The following is a 26115-nucleotide window of genomic DNA, read 5'->3' as shown; positions in this document are numbered from 1 at the left end:
CTTGCATTAGCTCGTTGTAGTGCAGGATAAAAGAGCAATAAGGTGCAGATATGAATAAATAGATTACTGTACAGATAAATATATTGCACTTTTTCATATGCATCCACGTTTATGGATGTATGTTATATTGTCTTTATAGTCCAGCGAGTTAATCCATTTTGCGGGGGGAATTGAGGGAATTATTTTGATGCGTTCAAGAGTCTAATGGCCTGAGGGAAGAAGCTGTTCCAGAACCTGGAGGTTCTGCTACGGAAGCTGCGGAACCTCTTTCTAGAGTCCAGTAGTGAAAACAGTCCTTGGTGGGGGTGGGACAAGTCTCTGCAGATTTTCTGAGCCCTGGTCAGGCCTTTTTGCGATTTCCTGGATAGGAGGAAGAGGAGTCCTGATGATCTTTTCCACCGTCCTCTTTTCAGACATCTTCTATCTTCTAATGCCCTAGAACAGTGGTTCTTAACCTTGTTGGAGGTATCGAACCCCACCAGTTTCATATGCGCATTCCCCGAACCCTTCTTTAGTGAAAAATAAAATGGTTTTTTTTTCAAATTCAAGACAAAGTTATATGTTTTTGGTAACACTTTAATATGGGGAACATATTCTAAGTAACAAAGACTTAATTTAGAGTTATTTGGTTAGGGTTAGGGTCAGGGTTAGAGGGTTAGGCTTGTCCCTGACAGTTTGGTCAAGTTTGAGTTTTTCCTCTGTCATTTCCTGTCAAGGCTCTTATTTTGGTTATTTCCTCATTGTCTCCCTGAGTGCTGCTTCCCCTCAGCTGCGGCTGATTGGCACCTGGCCACACCTGGTGTCAATCAGCCAGCTGCTATTTAAACCTGCCTTCCCCTCCAGTCAGTGCTGGATTATTGTCATTGTCGCTAATACTTGTTGTCACTACTACCTGTCATAATACTTGTCGTTGTTGTCACACCGCGGTGAGGGAAGTCTTGTCTTGGGTTTTTCTGTCTTGTGATTTGCATGTTTTAGTTCGAAAAGTAACTCTCCTCTCGTTTCAGGTCACTTGCCCTTCCTTTTGTGTCATCAGTCTGACGTCATCCCGGTTCCCTGATTGTTTCCACCTGTTCCCTCTTACCCTCATGTGTCTTATAAGCCCACTCCTCCCTTTGTTCTGTGCCAGATTGTTTCGTTTATTCGTGCTCTCTAGCATCCATGCCCATGTCCATGCCTTGTCTTGCCTTGCCTCGTCTTGTGCTTATGTTCTTTGATTCTGAATCCCTTCGTTGCTATTTTGAGTTTTCCTTTCTTCCTCCTCAGCAGAGTGATTTTTTGTTATTTAGTTTATTCAGCCGAAGTGGTAAGTTTCAGTTATTTTTCATTCTTTCCTCACATTTTTGAGTGACAATTTTTGTTAATACTTTATTAGATTAGTTAGTGTAGAATTTTTCATAGCTGTTGTTTCTTCCTCCTGTTGGAGCGTTTTTTGTTTATACATTTTATAGCATATATTAATTATAGTTCGTCTTTGCTTTTGTGTTTTCCTCCGTTCGGGGCGATTTTTGGTTGTTCCTATTTTTTTTTGGAACCTTTTTTGCCGGTTAGTTTTTGGATAAAATAGATATTGTAATCCTTGACTTTGGAGGTGAAAAGGAAGCTGTCAAAATAAAAGCCTGTCTAAGTTCCCTACTCTGCATCTGAGTCCTATCCTTTTACCAGGCCCTGACAGTTGTAGCTCTGTCTACTTTTGTTCACTCTGCTCATGTCATAGTTCCTTCGTGTCACAGTAAGCGTTTTTGTTTCTTGTCGACAGTTAGCCTTTGTGCTATTTTAGTTCATAGCCAAGTTTGTTCGCCGCCTTGTGCGCGCCTTTTGTGTGTACCCTTTTGTTTGTTTTTTGCTTAAGTGTTAAATTAAATCATGTTTTCCTGTTCAATGCCTGCCGTCTCTGCATCTTGGGGTTCGTCACCAACATACTCTGACATTAGGGTTATAATAAGGCCATGCCGAATAAGGCATTAATAAGTACTTAATGACTAGTGTCGGAGGCAGATATTTACATATATCCGAATTTAAGTTGTACTTCTTCCATTTCTTTGTCATATTTGAAAACAGCTCGTGTTTTCCATTTATTCTCTTTATGCTCTGTCAGCAAGTATACTATGTGTGATAACCTTGAGTTCTTTGGAATGTGTTTAGACTAGCATTTTGTTTTGGCTACAGAGATGGGACGAGAGAGAGGATGGTGGGATCGGGAAGACAGACCATTTTGGGTGTGCGCGATAGAAGGTTCTAGGGTTAGACTGGTCTCAATCAAAATGTATATTGGCAAAGCTTTGAGAATATACAACAAAATACTTATTCTGTCTCTGGTGGTTTTTCAACTCAGCTTTAAGTGTCGGAAAGAACTTGGGAGCGAATTGTGACTTGAATTCCCTGGGAGGAACAACTGGTCCAAAACGCAACACTAGTTAAGAGCCAATATGTTACGAATATGCATGTTAATAAGCAACTAATTAATGGTGAATATGTTCCCCATACTAAAGTGTTACTATGTTTTTTTACTGGTGCATAAAATGAACCGTGCATGAACATCACCTTGTTCAAAGAACAAAACCAACACAGTGCATAAACTCACAACAAATTACACACCTGCAAATCAGTCTGACTTCTGCTGTTGCCGTATCCGTAATACGCCGATAGGGAAAAGTTTTTATTTACACAATGAGTCGGGTGTGTCTTGAACCCCTGAGTCCGACTCACCGAACCCCTAGGGTTCGATCAAACTCAGGTTAAGAACCACTGCCCTAGAATTAAGCACGTATTTTCTATCCGATATTTGACATTCAAGTAAAAAAATGCGTCAAAATAAATTTATATCAGCAAAATCCCCTTGAAGTATTTTGCCGGTTATGATCATTTTGAAAGCGGAGCGGAACCAGTTGTAGAAGAAAGCATAGATGAAAGGATTGAGCATGGAGTTGGACAAGGTGAGCCAGTTCAGGGTCTCCATGACCGCCACCGACGGAGGACTGCGAAATAACGGCTGGAAGACCACGGAAAAAAAGTATGGAGTCATGAACAGTAAGAAGACTCCCATAACAATGGCCAGAGTCCTGGTGGCTTTCCTCTCCACTTTGCTCACAGACTTTGAAGCGTGAATGCTGCTCAGCTGCTTCTGAGCCACAAAGAAGATCTTCAGGTAGATGCAGCTCATGACCACTGCAGGCAGGTAGAATCCAAACACCGGACCCAGGGTGTGCGCCACAACTATTTGCACCGAGCACGTTCCCTCGCAGCTTCCTTGGCTGAATCCTCCAAAGACTATACCGACCGCTATCAGCGCCGAAACAGCCCAGCACACCCCGATCATCGCGGACGCCACCCGGGTGCTCATCTTGGACGCGTACGACAGCGGCCGGCACACGGCGTAGTATCGGTCTATGGAAATGCAGCACAGGTTGAGAATAGAAGTGGTGCAGAGTATGATATCCAAGCTGTCCCGTATCTGACAGGCGAAATTGTGGCGATGGAGACAGGCTGTGACGGTCAAAGTCATGCTGAAAGGAAACACCAGAAGGCCCACCAGCAGGTCGGCCACGGAAAGAGATAAGATGAGATAATTAGTGGGAGTGTGAAGCTGCTGGAAGTACACGACAGAAATGATGACCAGAAGGTTCCCACATATTGTCACAGCAGACAACAAAGCGAGAAGAACATAGACTGAAACACAGGTGACGGAAGGCCGGCTGCTAAATGTCACAGATGCATTGTCAGATTCATAACAAGGATGCATGGCGTTAGGATCGTAGGTCCAGTTGACCATGGACTCTGCTCCCATTCTCCACGATATCTGCAATAATCACGCACAATATTAGTGGAATGATCACGTCGGGACAAACAGGACTCTCACCTGCAGACGCCTCCTCAGGTGTGTGCGTCACAGCCATCAAGCCATATTTATAATCCCCGATCATAAGCATATTCCACAAACAAAATCTCTCCTCCAATCAGATGCAATGTGAGTTGGCCCTCATTCTCGGATATGATTTAGCATATCATACTTCATAATACACAAGGTCCTTTCCTAAAGGTTGAATAACACAACTAGTAATTGAAGCTATGTACATATACAAGTACGTATGCATACTTACACTCATGCACATAATCACGTTTCATCAAACATATATTAACGTTGTTGCCCTAGGGTAAACTGGGTGTAACACATGGCACACTGACAAAGCTTAACCTATTGTTACTATAACAATCTACAAGGTTAATGTAGGTTGCTTCTCTTTCTCCCCCTCCATTTTTCTGCATTCTTTCGTATCTCAAGTTATCATTACGTATATGTATTGTTGCATTTGAACAACTGTATTGTTGATGATAAAGGTAAATTATTGGTATTGTTCATTATCAATAGCGCTATTTCTATTGGTATTTGTATTGATCCATTTGTAGTGTAATAATGCTCATGGTTATTTCTGTATTATTTTTTATTTTTCGCTAACTGCTTATTTGCTATTACTTTTACCATCATATTTGTACATGTCATATTTGCTGATGTTGCTCTATTGTTGTTGTTGTTGTTGTTGTTGTTTGCTGTTGTTGTTTTTGTCTCTCTGTCTAATCCCCCTCTTGTCCCCACAATTTCCCCCTCTGTCTTCTTTTTTTTCTCTTTCTATCCCCTCCTGCTCCGGCCCGGCTGCACTAAATGATAATATAAATACATTTAATAAAGTCAAATACAAATAAGGCAACAAGAGAAGTATCCTACACTTCTCTTTTGTAAAGTAAATCTGAACAGCCGACATGGGCATCTACATCAACTATATGATTTGCCTGAGAAGCTGGACAGGGACACAAAAAAAAAGAAAAAAAGAAATTGAAGCTATTAAAAAGGCCCTGTTATGCAAAAGCAACTTTTCTTACCCACTGGTACCTCTTTTTGTGCATTTGGAGTTTATGTATACGTATACATGTACATGTATATACCTATCTATCTCTCCATATATTAGTTGTGCCATCCCATTCCTAACCCATAGGGTTCAATATGATGTCGGTGCACCTTTTGCAGCTATTACAGCTTCAACTCTTCTGGGAAGGCTGTCCACAAGGTTGCGGAGTGTGTTTATAGGAATTTTCCACCATTCTTCCAAAAGCGCATTGGTGAGGTCACACACTGATGTTGGTCTAGAACAGGGGTCGGCAACCCGCGGCTCCGGAGCCGCATGCGGCTCTTTGATCACTCTGATGCGGCTCAGCAGCTTACTTGCTGAACCCCCCAATTTTCCCGTGAGACTTACGGATTTCAGTGCCTCTCGCAGAAAACTCCCGGGATTAATATTCACCGATTTTCACCCTTACAGCTATAATAAGGGCGTGCCATGATGGTACAACATTTGGCGCCCTCTACAATCTGCTATATAATATACATCCTCTGCTTGCACACGACCGCGACAGCAAGGCATACTTGGTCAACAGCCACACAGGTTACACTGACGGTGACCATATAAAACAACTTTAACACTCTTACTAATAATGCGCCACACTTTGAACCAAAACCAAACAAGAATGACAAACACATTTCGGGAGAACATCTGCACCTTAACACAACATAAACACAACAGAACAAACACCCAGAATCCCATGCAGCCCTGACTCTTCCGGGCTACATTATACACCCCTGCTACCACCCAACCCCGCCCCCACCCCAAGCCTGCCCCCTCACATATCAACCCCCCCCCCTCTCTGTGCGTCGGTTGAGGTGGGCGGGGTTTGGTAGCGGGGGTGTATAATGTATCCCGGAAGAGTTAGAGCTGCATGGGATTCTGGGTATTTGTCCTGTTGTGTTTATGTTGTGTTACGGTGCAGATGTTCTCCCGAAATGTGTTTGTCATTCTTGTTTGGTGTGGGTTCACAGTGTGGCGCATTATTAGTAAGAGTGTTAAAGTTTTTTTATACCGCCACCGTCAGTGTAACCTGTGTGGTTGTTGAGCAAGTATGCATTGCTGTCACCTACGTGAGCAAGCGGACGCTCCATTCAACATGTGGCTGATCAGGCACGCTGGTTGTAGTGGGTGCTATATGTTGTATCATCACGACACGCATGACGCTGACTAGCGCTATACATTTAAAACCCGCGTGCCGCACCAGCTTAAAAATTCCATAAAAAGGTGTGGGCAGCGTGTCTGAGACCCCTGGTTTATACTTAGCACAAAGCAAAAGAAAAACTTTGTATGCAGTGTTATTTCATTTAAAATTTCAAAAATTTTGCGACTCCCATTGTTTTCTATAATTTGTGAAACTGGTCAAAATGGCTCTTTGACTGGTAAAGGTTGCCGACCCCTGGTCTAGAAGATCTGGCTCTCAGTCTCCGTTCTAATTCATCCCAAAGGTGTTCTATCGGGTTCAGGTCAAGACTCTGTGCAGGCCAGTCAAGTTCATCCACACTAGACTCTTTATGGACCTTGCTTTGTGCACTGGTGCACAGTCATGTTGGAAGAGGAAGGGGCTCGCTCCAAACTGTTCCCACAAGGTTGGGAGCATGGAATTGTCCAAAATGTTTTGGTATCCTTGAGCATTCAAAGTTCCTTTCACTGGAACTAAGGGGCCAAGCCCAACTCCTGAAAAACAACCCCACACCATAATTCCTCCTCCATCAAATTTCACAATGCAGTCCGAAATGTAGCGTTCTCCTGGCAACCTCCAAACCCAGACTGGTCCATCAGATTGCCAGATGGAAAAGTGTGATTCATCAGTCCAGAAAAGGCGTCTCCACTGCTCTAGAGTCCAGTGGCAACGTGCTTTACACCACTGCATCCCACGCTTTGCATTGGACTTGGTGATGTATGTCTTAGATGCAGCTGCTCGGGCCATGGAAACCCATTCTATGAAGCTCTCTGCGTACTGTACGTGGGCTAATTGGAAGGTCACATGAAGTTTGGAGCTCTGTAGCAACTGACTGCGCAGAAAGTCTTTGCACTATGCGCTTCAGCATCCGCCGACCCCTCTCTGTCAGTTTACGTGACCTACCACTTCTTGGCTGAGTTGCTGTTGTTCCCAAACTCTTACATTTTCTTATGATAAAGCCTGACAGTTGACTTTGGAATATTTAGGAGCGAGGAACTTTCACGACTGGATTTGCAGGTGGCATCCTATGACAGTTCCACGCTGGAAATCACTGAGAGCGGCCCATTCTTTCACAAATGTTTGTAGGAACAGTCTCCACGCCTAAGTGCTTGATTTTATACACCTGTGGCCGGGCCAAGTGATTAGGACACCTGATTCTGATCGTTTGGATGGGTGGCCAAATACTTTTGGAAATATAGTGTATATACTGTATGTTTATATATACAGTATATATCAATATATATATATATATATATATATATATATATATATATATATATATATATATATATATATATATATATATATACAAACCCCGTTTCCACATGAGTTGGGAAATTGTGTTGGATGTAAATAAAAACGGAATACAATGATTTGCAAATCATTGTACTCCGTTTATATTTACATCTAACACAATTTCCCAACTCATATGGAAACGGGGTTTGTATATATGTGCACATTTCTGACTAAAAAGGTGTGTACAAAAGCATGCACATTTATGACTAAAAGCTTGAGTACAAAAGAGTGCACATTTATGATTAAAAGGTGTGTACAAAAGCATGCACATTTATGACTAAAAAGGTGTGTGAAAAAGCGTGCACATTTATGACTAAAAAGGTGTGTACAAAAGCGTGCACATTTATGACTAAAAGCTTGAGTACAAAAGGGTGCACATTTATGACTAAAAGGTGTGTACAAAAGCGTGCACATTTCTGACTAAAAAGGTGTGTGCAAAAGCGTGCACATTTCTGACTAAAAGGTTGAGTACAAAAGGGTGCACATTTATGATTAAAAGGTGTGTACAAAAGCGTGCACATTTATGACTAATAGCTTGAGTATAAAAGGGTGCACATTTATAATTAAAAGGTGTGTATAAAAGCAGGCACATTTCTGACTAAAAAGGTGTGTACAAAAGCCTGCACATTTATGACTAAAAGGTTGAGTACAAAAGGGTGCACAATTATGATTAAAAGGTGTGTACAAAAGCGTGCACATTTATGACTAAAACGGTGTGTACAAAAGCGTGCACATTTCTGACTAAAAAAGTGTGTACAAAAGCGTGCACGTTTATGACTAAAAAGGTATGTACAAAAGCGTGCACATTTATGACTAAAAGGTTGAGTACAAAAGGGGGCACACTTATGATTAAAAGGTGTGTACAAAAGTGTGCACATTTATGACTAAAAAGGTGTGTACAAAAGCGTGCACATTTCTGACTAAAAAAGTGTGTACAAAAGCGTGCACATTTATGACTAAAAAGTTGTGTACAAAACCGTGCAAATTTATGACTAAAAAGGTGTGTACAAAAGCGTGCACATTTATGACTAAAAAGGTATGTACAAAAGCGTGCACACTTCTGACTAAAAAGGTGTGTACAAAAGCGTGCACATTTATGACTAAAAGCTTGAGTACAAAAGGGTGCACATTTATGACTAAAAGTTTGAGTACAAAAGGGTGCACATTTATGATTAAAAGGTGTGTACAAAAGGGTACACATTTCTGACTAAAAAGGTGTGTACAAAAGCGTGCACATTTATGACTAAAAGCTTAAGTACAAAAGGGTGCACATTTATGATGAAAAGGTGTGTACAAAAGCGTGCACATTTCTGACTAAAAAAGTGTGTACAAAAGCGTGCACATTTATGACTAAAAAGTTGTGTACAAAAGGGTGCACATTTATGATTAAAAGGTGTGTACAAAAGCGTGCACATTTATGACTAATAGCTTGAGTATAAAAGGGTGCACATTTATGATTAAAAGGTGTGTACAAAAGCAGGCACATTTCTGACTAAAAAGGTGTGTACAAAAGCCTGCACATTTATGACTAAAAGGTTGAGTACAAAAGGGTGCACAATTATGATTAAAAGGTGTGTACAAAAGCGTGCACATTTATGACTAAAACGGTGTGTACAAAAGCGTGCACATTTCTGACTAAAAAAGTGTGTACAAAAGCGTGCACGTTTATGACTAAAAAGGTATGTACAAAAGCGTGCACATTTATGACTAAAAGCTTGAGTACAAAAGCGTGCACATTTATGATTAAAAGGTGTGTACAAAAGCGTGCACATTTATGACTAAAAAGGTGTGTACAAAAGCGTGCACATTTCTGACTAAAAAGTGTGTACAAAAGCGTGCACATTTATGACTAAAAAGTTGTGTACAAAACTGTGCAAATTTATGACTAAACAGGTGTGTACAAAAGCGTGCACATTTATGACTAAAAAGGTATGTACAAAAGCGTGCACACTTCTGACTAAAAAGGTGTGTACAAAAGCGTGCACATTTATGACTAAAAGCTTGAGTACAAAAGGGTGCACATTTATGATTAAAAGGTGTGTACAAAAGCGTGCACATTTCTGACTAAAAAGGTGTGTACAAAAGCGTGCACATTTATGACTAAAAGCTTAAGTACAAAAAGGTGCACATTTATGATGAAAAGGTGTGTACAAAAGCGTGCACATTTATGACTAAAAAAGTGTGTACAAAAGCGTGCACATTTATGACTAAAAAGTTGTGTACAAAACCGTGCAAATTTATGACTAAAATAGTGTGTACAAAAGCGTGCACATTTATGACTAAAAAGGTTTATATTTACTTTTTGGATGTAAATATAAACGGAATACAATGATTTGCAAATCATTGTATTCCGTTTCTATTTACATCTAACACAATTTCCCAACTCATATGGAAACGGGGTTTGTATACTGTATATATATATATATATATATACATATATATATATATATATATATATATATATATATATATATATATATGTATATGTATTTACATGTGACACGTTACATTAGATGTGCACATTTAATGATTTTTTACTGAAGAAAATGTAAAAAAAAGCAACTGTAATCATAGAGAAAATACATTTTAATAATCATTTGTATCTATTTGATGTTATTATTATTGTTGTTTACCATAACCTGACCTCGACGCCACGATTTGTTTGCACTGTATCATATTCCCTGGTGATGAGGCAATAACAGCACACGCTTGCCTCTGAGGTTCCACCTGTAGCCTGCGTTGCATCAGGGAGGCAACCAGCGGGGACGAAGTCAAAAGACACACACTTTATTTCATTGTTCCTTTTATTATTCTGCATGAAGAGACAATATTTGTTTCCTGTGTAAAAGTGTTACTGATTATATTATATAAGCATGGAAACCTTCCACTCACACAAAATACAAAATATCGCCATGCCAACAAGTTGTTTCTTTTTTGTTTTGTCAGGCAGTTGCTTTTTTTCCCTTGCACAATGCAACATGTCCGAAAAGGAGCAGGAAGAAGCTAACTAACAAACCCTGCTTCTTTTCTGAGTCATGCCAATGTATTGTTTGTAATCACTGCACTAAATATGTCTGTACTTTTACTTTTTATTGCACACATTTATGACTAAAAAGGTGTGTACAAAAGCGTGCACATTTATGACTAATAAGGTGTGTACAAAAGCGCGCACACTTCTGACTAAAAAAATGTGTACAAAAGCGTGCACATTCCTGACTAAAACGGTGTGTACAAAAACGTGCACACTTCTGACTAAAAGGTGTGTACAAAAGCGTGCACACTTCTGACTAAATGTACAAAAGCGTTCACATTTATGACTAAAATGTTAGTACAAAAGTGCGCTCATTTATGACTAAAATGTTAGTACAAAAGTGCGCTCATTTCTGACTAAAAAAGTGTGTACAAAAGCGTGCACATTTATGACTAAAAGGTTGAGTACAAAAGTGTGCTCATTTCTGACTAAAAAGGTGTGTACAAAAGCGTGCATATTTATGACTAAAAAGGTGTGTACAAAAGCATGCACATTTCTGACTAAAAAGGTGTGTACAAAAGCGCGCACACTTCTGACTAAAAAGGTATGTACAAAAGCGTGCACATTTTTGACTAAGGTGTGTACAAAAGCGTGCACACTTCTGACTAAAAAGGTGTGTACAAAAGCGTGCATATTTATGACTAAAAAGGTGTGTACAAAAGCGTGCACATTTCTGACTAAAAAGGTATGTACAAAAGCATGCACATTTCTGCCTAAAAAGGTGTGTACAAAAGCGTGCACACTTCTGACTAAAAAGGTGTGTACAAAAGCGTGCACATTTTTGACTAAGAAGGTGTGTACAGAAGCGTGCACATTTCTGACTAAAAAGGTGTGTACAAAAGCGTGCACACTTCTGACTAAAAAGGTGTGTACAAAAGCGTGCACATTTATGACTAAAAGGTTGAGTACAAAAGTGTGATCATTTATGACTAAAAAAGTGTGTACAAAAGTTTGCACACTTCTGACTAAAAAGGTGTGTGTCAGGTTCAAATACAGGACATCTGTTACACAAGACAAAAGGCAAGGAATCAAACAGAGACAGAATTCAATTTGGACTCAATTGAGGAAAGACATGGTCACTGTACTCTCTGCACAGTCCTGCACCACGCTCTGACGAAGAAGGTTTCCGTCTCCTCTTTTATTTAGAGATTTCAATGTTTACGCAACAACACATGTCTCAGCAGGAATGGGGAGTATGTAAATAGTCATTGTTGTCGGTCACATTGAAGACAAAAGAAGAAGATCCCTCAGGTTTGGGTTCGTCCTGGATTCAGCTTGGGCAGGTTTTGCAAGACAATGGATGACCCCTCCCGTCTCATTCCATCGTCCACAGCGGAATCTTCCAAGCGTTTGGCTTGGTGCAACAAAGACCGCTTCTTGTCTGTTCATTGAGAACTCAGAACGGAAAGTTTTTTGATAATCTAAATACAATTTTTCTGACATTTCCCTCCTGTTTATCAAACAACTTCCCCAGAATCTTCTTATCCCCAATAACTTCTTCTTGCGATTTTCAGTTAATGGTTAATTTCCCTAGGACCAAGTTATGTTTACACTCAGAATTGAACATACATTTTTTCCTCATAATTATGATATTTCTGGAAATAAATCCGGAACACCATCCAGGTAGGTATCCTCGTCTTCAGATTCATCTTCCTTATCGTCCACCAGGAAGTACATCTGAACAGCTTTATCATCTGCTGGGCTAATCGCTGTGGTAATCAGACGGTTAAGCAGAGAACGCAGACAGGGAATACAACAACATCCACACAACGTCAGTATTGCTACAAACACGGCCATAGATACTAGAATTGATGATACCAAAGACTTGTATTTGCCGAAACCGTCCATCCACCCATCCCACATAGATGTATCTATGCCTGAGTGCTCTTTCATTTTACCGTTGAGGGTGCGAAGGCCTTCCAGTGCTTTGGTCAGGCTACCTTCTGCATCAGTGTTGTTTGGTATGAACGTGCAACACTGTTCACCAAATATTGCGCACACACCCCCTCTTTCCGCTAACAACATGTCCAGCGCCATACGGTTTTGAAAGGCCATAAGGGAGGTGGCGGCGAGTTGATCAGCGACTGCTTCAAGTCCGGCCTGTGTCCAATTTCCCAATCTCTGTACGTTGTAGTGGACATAGTTTATTCTGTCAACATTCTTGTTAATCGTACACCACCAGTAGACGGATGATTCAAATTCAGCTGCAACTTGATTTACCAATTTATAGTCGTCAGATACACCTCTTGGACACCCATCAATATAAGTTGGATCTACAACACTTTGCCAGTTTACATCATGTCTAATTATTTTCCAATGTTCAGATGTCAAACTGTTCAGGCGTGTTAACAATTCTTGTACAAATATTGATACTTTTACTATGTGTATGCAGTTATCTGATGATACGTTTCCTAACTGTTGTACAGAGCCTTGCATGTTAATGCAGGTATAATTAGCTTTTTTCACATATTTATCAAATATTGGTTTCTGTTTTGTCTCTTTAGCTACAGGGTCAATTTTGTTTTGCTCATTACTTCAATTCAACTTTTTTTTGACTCATCTTGAGTAATTGTCTGGGCTTATACATACAACACAATCAGTTTTTGTAGCCTTTCCCACTTGCTCCGCCATAAGGAACAAATTAATTACCAAAACAGGAACCAATTATTATCAAACTTTGACACACCATCAAATGGTATGCTTACAACTTTGTCACAGTGGAATTTGTAGTGTGCTAGTTAACATGTCCCTTTGATAACACAAATACAATTCCAAATACTTTTTTTCCATTATATGACCTTTTTAAATACAATCCCAAATACTTTTTCCCATTACTGTTTTTCTGGCATGGGTTTTCTGGCATTTTTTTTTCACTAATGGGGTTACTCCGAATCCTCCCATTGCCCGTCTTCTAATACGACCTCCCCTGTGAGTGTATTTTACTTCTTGATTATGCCAGTGGTTTGGGTTTACTATGGGTGCAGTATCATTTTGTTTCCTGAGTTCTACATTTTCCTCAGATTCCCAAGTGAACCATATTAGGGGGGCAGGGCCGACCAGTACCAATATCGTTAACCCATATGTTATGGACCGTCTGAGCCATTGGGGTGTCATTTCTGCTGATTCACTCCTCTACCAAGGTCAGTGGTTTGGCTCAACTCTAGTCATCGTGTGCGTCCACACTATTACCAGACTTTGCTTCCCTTTCCTTATTGGATGATTCAACAGAAATGACCTTTTTACAATGTACTAAGTGTACCCAGGTTGGTCTTTCCACTATCTTTCAAACGGTGTTAGTCCTGTTGTACTTGTAATGTTAATGTACATTTTTACTAAATATTTGCATAATGCTTTTGCTACTGTCAGCACATCTGCTTTTCCTTTAGGAAATATTTCTAACTACTTTGAAAATGCATCTACTATGACCAGACAATAATGTTTTCCTTCACTCTTATTTAGTTAATTGCATAGATGTTTTATACAATTTTTTTTATAAGAATTAAACTATAGGAAGTATAGTACTTCTGTATAAGGGCATTCATATCCCTCCTGTTGAGCCATCAGTTCAACCTTGGCTCAAAACTGCTGCTCACTTATACCGATTTTTCTTTGTAAGATTGGTTTATTGTCTGGACATACATAGATGTCTTTTTTGTTCAACATCATCCTCATAATTTCTTTTTATTCCTTTCATTGCTTGTCTCAATATATTGGTCAACTTGTTTTTGTAGTTCTTACAGCGTTTTTCAGCATTCTCTGTTCTTGATTTGATAAACGCCTTACAAAGTCTATTTTTCTTTTTACATGCATTTTTCAAACTGTTTATCATCCAAGGTGCATTATTTTGCCTTTGTTTAGATCTGCATGGAACCTCAGGACAATGCTTGTTATACATATTACTTTATGCATTTTTTAAGTAATGTTTTAAACTCACTTAACTGTCTATATGCTACTTAATCTATACTTTTAAACTCTGAATTTACATTCTTCCCATTGTTTATATTTTTATTTGCAATTATTATTCAATAATATTTAAAGCAATCAGTTGTCTATCGCTAGCTGATAGTTTTCCTGATTGCCATACCTCATTTATTTTATGTTATGTCCTTATCTTATCTTAGCTCAACACTCAGATGTATGGTGTTGCAAATGTCTAAAACATAATCTAACTTAAGAATGTTATACTACACTTCAAAGTTAAACCTACTTTAAATTTACATGTAATAAATTCACTTTCACACCTCCCCCACTGCGCCACGCACACACACACACACACACACACAAGGTGGTGTGTGAGGGCGTGAGTGCACTTCTTAGGGCAAAGGTCAGCAACACTTGAGCTTCTCTCCTTTTTTTTTTTTCTGTTTTTTTTTTCTTCTTTCCTCAGCTAATAAACATGTAACCCACTTTATCATTTTATCATACTATACATCTCAACTCTTATTATAGTTATTAATCTAGGTTTTTATTTATTCCATTATTTAATTATACATATATATATTTGTATATATAAAAGCGCTCTTTATATATCCAAACATACATGTATATCTTCAGTCTACCTTTTCTTCATCTCTTATTTCAATACCCCCATTATCTCTCTTTCGCATTAGTTTATTTCATTTTGCATTAATTCTTATTATTGATTTTTCCCTATTTCTTCATCTATTTTTACTTTTATCTCATTTTAGCACTTTGAGATTTTTCTCCTATTTGCTTTTTCTTTTAACCTATTTTTATTTTTATTTGAACCTCCAGGGTTTTTACACAATTTGTACCTGGAAAGATACACACTTAAACACACACTAACAAACAAACAAACAAACACATTTGCAGCGATCTTACCACCAATGGCATACGCTGACAACATGACTAATTGGTGTCGTCTTTTAACAGTCATGCTGAGTTACTTTGATTTTTTTTTTTCCCCAGGACAGTTTCTTGCAAAATGTCCTTCTCTGCTTCAACGCCAACATGCAGTAGGGTCTAACCGCTGACGTTGTGGTTGTTGTCTTCTATTTTGGTTTAAATAGATTGTAATAGACCATATTAGATCTGCGTTTCTTTGTGTCCCTCTTTCCATTTTGAGAATTTGGAGTAATCCGTCGCCCCCTCCTACAGAGCCGAAACTTATAAGGATTACTTTTGTCTTTGTTGTAAGATAGTGGTTTAATTTATTATTGTGGTACACGTCGCTTCTACTGGAGATGGTTCCCCAGTGGAGGTGTCTTGCCTAGAGCATCCACAATAACCCACTATTTACTTCTCACAACTTTCATATGGAGTGATAGCCTAATGGCGATTACTCCCACACACTCTCACATTCACACCTTTCAGTATATTGATCTACGGAAATTTCAATGTATATTACATGCGGACTCCGTCGCCCTCCAGGTTATTGTTTTTTCACGGACAAAATTCAGTTTTTTATTCTGAATAGACCTTTTTAGGTCTGTTGGACTCCGACGTCCCCAGGATAATGGTTCACGGATATTTCAAATTATTGTGGGCTCCGACACCCCCTAGTATGTTTGTTTATGGATATTACGGATTCCAGTTTTCGCGGTTCCGTTTACCTGCAGTCTTTTGGCCTCTTCAGTTTTTATCTTAATTCAGTTTTTATTCAAAATTTTAATACTCACGGACGTTGGACTCCGACGTCCCTCTAATTTGGCCTTTTTACCTGTTAGAGCCTAGGATTTACAGGGTTTGTCTATGCGTCGTAACCCTCAGTCACACGCTTTCTCTCAGTCGTTTCTTTCTTCGTCAATTTAAAACATACTCACTGCTCTCTGCCTTCCTTCCTTTTGTCCTCGGATTTTCCGTCAGTCTTTCAATTCCAGCCCGAAATGAAGAAAAAGCAGTTCCTCAATCAGGATTTGGTTGCCATGGTCCTCTGGTTTCACTCACTCATGCTGGAATCGTCAGACGTGTTGGAATCCGGCTCGAAGGACCAATTAGATGTCAGGTTCAAATACAGGACATCTGTTACACAAGACAAAAGGCAAGGAATCAAACAGAGACAGAATTCAATTTGGACTCAATTGAGGAAAGACATGGTCACTGTACTCTCTGCACAGTCCTGCACCACGCTCTGACGAAGAAGGTTTCCGTCTCCTCTTTTATTTAGAGATTTCAATGTTTACGCAACAACACATGTCTCAGCAGGAATGGGGAGTATGTAAATAGTCATTGTTGTCGGTCACATTGAAGACAAAAGAAGAAGATCCCTCAGGTTTGGGTTCGTCCTGGATTCAGCTTGGGCAGGTTTTGCAAGACAATGGATGACCCCTCCCGTCTCATTCCATCGTCCACAGCGGAATCTTCCAAGCGTTTGGCTTGGTGCAACAAAGACCGCTTCTTGTCTGTTCATTGAGAACTCAGAACGGAAAGTTTTTTGATAATCTAAATACAATTTTTCTGACAGTGTGTACAAAAGAGTGCACATTTCTGACTAAAAAGGTGTGTTCAAAAGCGTGCACATTTCTGACTAACATTTTACGTTTTATTTTGAAATATGGAGTTAGCAGTCGTCATTTTGGACATGTAAAAAACAACACACAAAAAATAGTACAGTAATGTGAAAAAAAATAAATATATATTTCATTGATTATTGTTATATATTGTCATATGTTAATGTTTTTTTTTTAATAATTTCAAGGCAGTGAATTGTTTTTACTTTTTTATGTAGTTTGTTTTCTTTTTATTTGAGTCCTTTTAACCGTAAGAAAATAGGCACAATGTAAATTGTTTGCCACTTGCCAAAATTTTAAATTGTATTTGTAGCCATGTCCTGAGTTTTAAGAGCTATTTCCTCTACTTTACACCGTGACATTAATTTAACAGAAATAATTATGTTTTGTCTGTTCCGGTTTCCGAACGTCAACATTGAGAAAATAACTATTGAAAGAAGATCATCACATAGAAAGTCTTCTTCAAAGATTCTGCATCATCCCAAGGATGCTCGGTTTAAGGATTGCACCTTGAATAATTCTTGTTTTCAGAATAAAACACTTACTTTTAGCTTCAATGTCCTGATTGTTTTTAGACTAGCACATTTTAATTCAGAATGTCTTTTCAGACATCTTCTATCTTCTCAGCTCTTTTTTGTGATATGTGCGCTTTTTTGATGGCCCAGAATGAAGCACATATTTTTTATCCGATATTTTACATTCAAGTAAAAAGAACTTTTTCAAAATGCATCAAAATAATTTCATGTCAGCAACAAACAAAAACAGGACAACAATTAAAGCTGCAAGCAGCGATGGACAGGACCGACTTTGAGGGCTCATAAAATCCAAACTGGAGCAGTAATTAAAACTATTTCATCAACTTTTAATCAGAAGGGTTCGATCTCTCTCCTGTGCTAATCTGAAGCCGACACGACAAACGCGCCCAGGGGAGATAATGTTTGAAAAAAGGTGACTGTTTTCACACAACTTTTGTTTTGAGGGGGGAATTGCAAACTTCCTGTTGATTTTTGCTAGGGGTTGTCAGTGTATGAAATCTAGGTCTAAATGAGACCTACATAGAGGTTTTTGTTTCATGTCTCTACGACATTCCTACTGGGAGTTACAGGCAGTTTTGTCTGTGTTTTCTTCCTAGGGGGCGCTAGAGCGCAATTTTGAGTTTTGGGGTTTGTTTTTTTTGATTAGATCGCAATTTTTGCCAGTCCTGATGTGTGTGTCCAATTTGGTGAGTTTTGAAGCATGTTAAGGGGGTCAAATTACAGCTCAAATAGGCAGCTGTATAATAATAAAACGCTACAAATTCAATTGGGTCCTCTGTCCCAAAGGGACTCGGTCCCATTGGCGTTGCTAGGCCTATTTTAGGGGGGCTCAAGCCCCCCTAAAATATTCTTAAGCCCCCCTAAGTAATTTGGTGTTAAAAAAAAAAAAAAAAAAAAAAAAAAATTATTTTATTTTTTATTTTTTGCAAATACATGCCGACATATTCATTATAAAGTGGCCCGAATATGAGTTTAAATGAATAATCATATAACCTGTCATTATTCACTCAGTTTCCCCTCACTTCATAGCGTAAGGTAGAGAGCCCCTTTAGTGCATCGATATCCAATCCATTCCATTTGTTCATATAGAAAATGCCGACATCACTCAAAATCCTGTCCGCATTTTCTCTGCGACCTTGCTTGCGGTCCTTGGACTTGTTCATATAGAAAATGCCCACATCACTCAAAATCCAGTCCGCATTTTCTCTGCGACCTTGCTTGCGGTCCTTGGACTTGTTCATATAGAAAATGCCCACATCACTCAAAATCCAGTCCGCATTTTCTCTGCGACCTTGCTTGCGGTCCTGCAGGTGTACGAAGCACATTAGCACACAGCACTGCAGAACAAGAATGTGAACGAATGCAAAATGGACATAAGAAACTTTTTCAAGAAAGTATGTATTCATCACTGCTTGTATTAAAATGTATTAGCTCCACTTTACACCAGGTCTGTGTTTGACAAAAAGTTACATTCCTGCTCTAAAACAATGCTGCTACTTAGTTAGCTAGTTAACCTGAAATGCATCATGAAGGTCCTGGTTATTTATAAAGTTAAATGTGCACTCTTTTTTTACCATTTGCTATCTTTGGGGTTACTTCCTTCTGGAGCATCAGCTGTGTTTCTCACTTTACACATGGAGGAGAACAGGAGCTGAGCTCATTCACGTATGACTATCATCAGTAGATAATAATAATAATCACTCCACAACCCCTATTGACCTGTAAGAGTCAGGGCAGAGGAGCACATAAAGTGAGAGGGGAGAGGCCTCTACTGGAAAGGTGAGTAGGAGAATAATGATACATATAAATAAATATTAAAACAATTTTTTTTTTTAAATGGCTTATCGATAAGCCATTTTTTAAATTTATTTCTGGGTGGATCATGTTGACTATTGGTCCTCCTAATTGTCAATCATTCTGGTGATATTACGTAAAATGAATAAATACATAAAAAGAAAAAAAATGGTTAAAAGCCATCGTCCCGGAGAGCATTTAATTTCGTCCCGTGCATTTTTTTTACCGGCCCCGGGACGACGGGACTACGTTAATCTCAAGCCCTGGAAGTTACATTTTATTGTTTGCATTATTTGTTTCAGCATTGAAATTTGAAGATGGTCCCTCAGCTCTTTGACAGCTTTGGCTCTTTTTTAGATCAGCAGACGGACTCTAAGTCTTTCTTATTTACAGTATATATAAACGTTTCTCATTTCTATTCAGACTTCCATATATATTTAATTTCCTTAATGACTTGCCATAATATATATATATATATATATATATATATATATATATATATATATATATATATATATATATATATATATATATGATATATAAGCCAAATTATCCCGATCCAGATATTACTTTAATTCAAGTAATTAAGTAATATTTCCAGGGCTTGAATTTACAATCATTTTAGTCACATATGTGCCCAAAATTTAATCTGTGCAACTTCAAAATATTTGAGAACAAACAATTATTGTATTTTGAGTGAAAGTGGTGGCATTAGCCTCTATGTTGTGAAGTAATAACATAGAGGCTAATGCCATGACTTTCATTGTGTTTCAGTGTATCTTGAAGGATCATGCAAGTAATTGTTTCTTGTTGATGCTGTAAACAAAATGTCACTGTGCAAAGCCATGTTTGTTGTTGTACTGAACACAGATTGAAAATAAACCGACTGAAATAATAATAATAATAACAATGAATAATTTCTAAGTCTTTGTTAGCCGTTTGTGAAGTTTTGTGCTCGTGCGCTACGTTCGCTCACATCCTGTGCATCTCCTGGGGGCTAAGCCCCCCCTGTCCTTAAAAGCTAGTGACGCCCCTGCTCGGTCCCTTATAATAATACAGTAATGTGCAAATATAAAAAAGTAATATTTTAGTTATTTTTTGATAATTTTCAGGCAGCGAATTGTTTTTCTTTTTTAATGTAGTTTGTTTTCTTTTTATTTGAGTCCTTTTAATCGTGAGCAAATCGCCACAATGTAAATTGTTTGCCATTTGCCAAAATGTAAAATTGTATTTGTAGCCATGTCCTTCGTTTTCAGAGTTATTTCCTCTACTTTACACTGTGCCATTAATTTAACACAAATAATTATGTTTAGTCTGTTCCGGTTCAACGTCAACATTGAGAAAATAACTATTGAAAGGAGATCATCACAACATCATGCTGTTTAAGCAGAAAACCATGCAGGAAATCACCTACAATCCAGTGACGTGCAGTCACTATACTATAGGATGGCAGGTGAGGCGGGGCCTCACCTGCCATCATGGAAAGAACAAAAATGTAAAAAGAAAACATTTTTATTAAATTGTTATATGTATCCAGTGATTATACTATAAAGTTATTTTCCATTTAACTTCACCAGTTTTAGATTATTTTTATTCAAAATCGCTGAATTTTCACATTTGCCGTTCAAATACTGAGAAGAGACGGTGCGGTGAACAGCAGCCAGTTGAGGCACGTCACTCAGTTGTGCCTCACCACGGATTGCGCAATGACTCGGCTATCTGCTGGCCTGCTGTGCAGTGAGACCGTATTGCTATATGAACTATATTATACATTTCCATAGTTTAGTTAGCTGAGGTATATAATGTACAGTGTATTTTGTCAACAACTGTATGTGTGTAACGTATTTCTTGTGCTGAGCGATCATAAAACGGCTGCAAAAGACGCACTAGCTGAGGCTCCAGTAATCCCGCCTCCTGCACCCCCGCTGTAGATTGCAACCCCTGACGGGCGTGTTATATCAACTTAAGCCCACACTTAAACTTTCCACGTGCAAGATTGAATCTATTTAAAAAAGTTATTTCATAAGAAGCCAAAAAGTGCAAAAACAATACTGTTGGTGTTGGAGGAGTTGTGAATGACTGCAGGGCCACAACATTAGGTACACCTGCAGACTGTACAACTCCTCCAACACAAACATTATTGTTTTTGCACTTTTTAGCTTCTTATTAAATAACTTTTGTAACCTATTTTTATGGGCTTTCCTCTTTGTGATGTTAAGTTCCTGTTATGCGCTGTTATACAGTAAATGCCTTGAGCTCTTATTTTGAAGGCGCTAAGCGCGGAAGTGATGACACGTTGGAGTGGAGCGGAAGTTTTTGAAAGAAGGTAAATAAAGTGGTCCTCGTGTAAACTAGAGCCTCCGTGTTTGTTATTTTGTAGTTTCATACAGTATAGGCGACATTTATAAACCCTCGGTTACACTTTTTTAAATAGATTAAATCTTGCACGTGGAAAGTTTAAGTGAGGATTTTAGTTGATATAACACTCCCGTTAGGGGTTACATTAATCCAGCACAACAGCGGCGAATGGACTTCATTTAAAGGTAAAGGTAAGACCATAATAACATTTTTTTAATTAAATGTGCTATTTTTGTGTGCTACAGTTTGTATGTGTAAAGTTAAAGTTAAGTTAAAGTAGCAATGATTGTCACACACACACTAGGTGTAATGAAATTTGTCCTCTGCATTTGACCCATCCCTTGATCACCCCCTGGGAGGTGAGGCGAGCAGTGGGCAGCAGCGGGGCCGCGCCCGGGAATAATTTTTGGTGATTTAACCCCCAATTCCAACCCTTGATGCTGAGTGCCAAGCAGGGAAGAATGCTGGTATGAGCTTTTAAACATAACCCGTTAACTGCTGCCAATCAAATGGTGAATAAGATACTCTTTAGGGTTCATATGTTTGTAAATCTGACTGTGATGAAGTCAGTGCCTCACCAGCCATCAACCTCACCGCACGTCACTGCTACAATCAGAATAAGAATCAAATCAGAATCAGCTTTATTGGACAAGTATGTGAAATACCAGGAATTTGACTTGGTAGGCCTTGCTCTCTTTGTTCATTGTAAACAATAATGATTAACTACAAATATTAACAAGTACTTCAATAAGTCAAATGTAAAAGGCTAATAAATAACAGTGCAGTGATGAATAGAGCAAAGAGCAACAAAGATGATGTCTTGAACATGACTTATTATATTCAAAGTCACAGATTAGCTCCAGTGTTGCGACATTATTGCGATATTTCAACTTAAAATAAGCAGCATTCTGTGTTGGCATTCACAGAAGAACATTAAAAGAGTTTGGTGTTAGCAAAACTGGCCTGAAATATTTTCCCGGTCATGATGAGTTTAAAAGCTGTTCTAAACCAGCTGTAAAAGAAAGCATAGATGAAAGGGTTAAGCATGGAATTGGAGAGGGTCAGCCAGTTTAGTGTCTCTATCACAGCAACGGGCGTGATACGAAAAGTGAAAGGCTGAAAGATGATACAAACAAAGTACGGCGTCCAACATAGAATAAAAACTCCCATCACTGTAGCCAATGTTTTGGTCGCCTTCCTCTCCATCTTACTGACGCCTCCTGGTTTTGAGTTGTGGATGACGCGTACTTGCCTCTGTGCCACGAGAAATATTCTCAAGTAGATGCTGAGCATGATGATGACTGGAATGTAAAAGGAAAATATGCACGCTAGAGTGGTTGATATCAATGCGTCCATTAAACAGCTGCCTTCACATTTGCCTTGATTAAATCCCGCAACCGTGACTCCGATCCCTATCAGTGCAGAAAGCCCCCAGCTTAGCAGGACCATAGCACCAACAACACGGTGGCTGATTTTGCTCCTGTACGTCAGGGGCTGGCACACTGCGTGGTATCTGTCGACAGAAATGCAGCACAGGTTCAGAATGGACGCCGTGCTCAGCGTGACGTCAAAAGTACCTCGTATTTTACACAACAGGCCTTCGTGATGCCAGCAGGAGAACACGGTGAAAGACATACTGAAAGGAAAAACTAGAATCCCGACGAGCAGGTCGGCCACAGCTAAAGACAGAATGAGGTAGTTAGTCGGACTGTGTAGCTGTCGGAAACAAACGACGGCGATTATTACGAGAAGGTTCCCGCATACGGTGCAGAGTGACAAAAAGCCAAGAAAAACATACAAAGCAAGGCACGCAACTGAAGGATGACTTGCAAATATGTAAGTTGTATTATCTAATGTGTAGCAGGGGTGGATGTCATCTAAAACGTTGGTCTTGTTGACAGTCATCTCCTCTTCCATCCCTATGGATTCCTGGAATCAAATACACAATTACTGAAAAGCATACAACACCATCAGGAACATAACATATGACAAACTCTTACCAAGTCAGTTAGAGTATCAATGCTGCTCTCAGTTTCCGTGGAGCCCTTTTCAACTTCCACATAATTAACATAATGCATGCAAATATTTCTCGGCCAATCATTTTGCATTCATTGATGACCGCACGTTTCAGTGGTTTGAGAAGTCTCGCAACAAGTTTGATGCTTGAGGTGGAGACATAGTAAGTACCTTTTACACAGTACCAACTCCCAAAAGATCAGCCAAGTCATCGGCCCACATGATGACCTGCTCACCACGGTCATAAAGCGGAAACTGAGGTGGTACGGACTAGGGTTGCACATCTCTCTCCGATAAACGATTCGATATGCATCTAGATACACAGGTTACGATTCCATTCAAAAACGATATCCTTTTATTACAGACCGATTCGATTGGATTCGATTCCGAACGATACGATTCGATTTGACGGTTAATATTCAAGACTCCAAATCCCCAAGCATTATGGCTTTATGGCACTGGCAAAAAAAACAGAACAACAAAATCACATGTCAATGTATTTATTTTTAGACATGGACCAACAAAAGTCTGGCTGAATTGTAGGATGGGAACTCCAGAGGTAAAAGTAGCACAGAATAGTAACAACAAAGTGCAATATTTCAGCCTGAGCATAGTTTTGAACACTAGAGGTAGGTAACAAAGATTCAATATTTCAACCTGCTGCCAGTGTACGTCAACGATGCTCGACACAATTTAAAAATAGCATGGCTTCTGTCGAGCTTCTCTTCCTTCTTATAAAACCCAAAAACTTTCCACACTTTGGATTTCTGTCTCCCCGATGCGTTGAAAATCTTTCTCGGTCCATTATCACCTTCGGTCAGACTGACGCTTTCGTTCTCCTCCTTCATTTTCCGTGTTGTCCCTTGTTTATCACTCGTGCTAATACTAGCTAGGCGGCTACAGCGTTTGGCGAGTAGCTTCAGCTCTCACGTTGTTTTAGAGACGCTGGCGCATATTGTAATCTAGCCAACCCATGCAAAGCCTCGCGATAACCGATCCATGACTCTATAACCGATTCAGCTAGGAATTCATGAATTATTCGCATTGATTGAGGAGTCTGCTACCGATGCAGCCTAATCGCTCACTTGTTGAATCGAATACTGGGTCGCATCGGTTTTTCGTTCACAACCCTAGTACGGACACATGACCAGATCCTCCCATCCAGAAAAGATGGGAAGATAACATCGGAGAATGGACTCACTTGAAACTCACTGAGGCAATGAGAGCTGCTGAGGACAGTGAGGGATGGAGAGAGCTGGTGAACAGATCGTCTGTGGTGCCCCAACGACTCCCCTGGGTTATGGGATAGGTACAAGGTACAGGTACAGGTACAACTCCTGGTACCTGGGAATCAATACTGATACTCAATGGCACCAATGTGTGTGTTAATAAATGTTAATTTGTTTAAAGGATGATTTTAATCTACATTAAAAACATTTCCTTGTGGTCCAGATAATATTATTGGATGTGCTTTGGTGTACGTTTGTTACGATCTGGTCGCATGATGATGCTGGGTATGTTCTCCCAGGATGCAAAGGACGAATCCGGACAGGACTTGCAGGTAAAGACTTGATTTAATAGTTAAACAACACAAAACAGGTACAAAACAGAAAACAAACCGACTGGATAAGGTGCCGAGCGCACCGGAAGCTAAGGCTACAACTTAGCACAGACTAAGATCACTAGCAGGGGCTAAGAGACAAGCAACAGTCACGTGACGCAAATGAAGAAGCCAGACCGACTGACTGGAAAAGGCAGGCTTAAATAATGTCAGTGATTGCAAACAGGTGCGCGTCCGGAACACAAGCGGCAGGTGAAAATAATAAGTAGCTATGGAAACCAACTCAGAGGTGCACAAACAGGAACTAAAGGAGTCCAAATCTAACAGAAAAACCCTAGTGACTCGAAAAACCCAAACAGAACATGATCCAGGCAGCGGATCACAACAACGTTCTGCGTAAATTTTGCTTCACCATCTTTTAATAGACTTACTGGTCCTCAGATAAGCCAAAAGTTCAACTCAAGGCTTAACTGATTCTCAAATACTTAGTGTGTAAATTTATTGTCACTCAATCTGTGTCGTTAAGATGTCTCTGAATATACTAGGTTGACTGATGCTTAAAAACTCTACACTCGGAGTCTAGTTTCCCCAACGATTTCGCCATTTTTTCCCCTGGTGCACTAATTGACTGAAAGAGCGTGCACACTTCTGACTAAAAAGGTGTGTACAAAAGCTTGCACATTTATGACTAAAAGGCTGAGTACAAAAGTATGCTCATTTATGACTAAAAAGGTGTGTACAAAAGCGCGCACATTTTTGACTAAAAAGGTGTGTACAAAAGCGTGCACATTTCTGACTAACATTTTACATTTTATTTTGAAATATGGAGTTAGCAGTCGTCATTTTGGACATGTAAAAAACAACACACAAAAAATAATACAGTAATGTGAAAATAAATAAAAAAAATATTTAATTGATTATTGTTATATATTGTCATATGTTAATGGTTTTTTTTTTTTTTTTTATAATTTCAAG

The 26115-nt window shown here is 39.2% G+C and overlaps 2 protein-coding genes across 2 annotated transcripts; both read right to left on the bottom strand.

The window, feature by feature from the left end:
• Positions 1–2809: 2809 nt before the first annotated feature.
• On the bottom strand, positions 2810–3787 carry LOC133623585 (trace amine-associated receptor 1-like). Its single transcript, XM_061986808.2, has one exon. It carries the CDS (start codon positions 3785–3787, stop codon positions 2810–2812), a length of 978 nt encoding a protein of 325 aa, XP_061842792.2.
• Positions 3788–22496: 18709 nt separating this feature from the next.
• LOC133623586 (trace amine-associated receptor 1-like) lies at positions 22497–23480 on the bottom strand. The gene has a single exon (XM_061986809.2). The coding sequence runs from the start codon at positions 23478–23480 to the stop codon at positions 22497–22499; it is 984 nt and encodes a 327-aa protein (XP_061842793.2).
• Positions 23481–26115: the final 2635 nt, after the last annotated feature.

Source organism: Nerophis lumbriciformis, linkage group LG26 (genome assembly GCF_033978685.3).
Source record: "Nerophis lumbriciformis linkage group LG26, RoL_Nlum_v2.1, whole genome shotgun sequence".
Taxonomy (NCBI): Eukaryota; Metazoa; Chordata; class Actinopteri; order Syngnathiformes; family Syngnathidae; genus Nerophis; species Nerophis lumbriciformis.
Note: the sequence above shows the minus strand (reverse complement) of the source record. Positions and strands in the feature narration are given on the sequence as shown.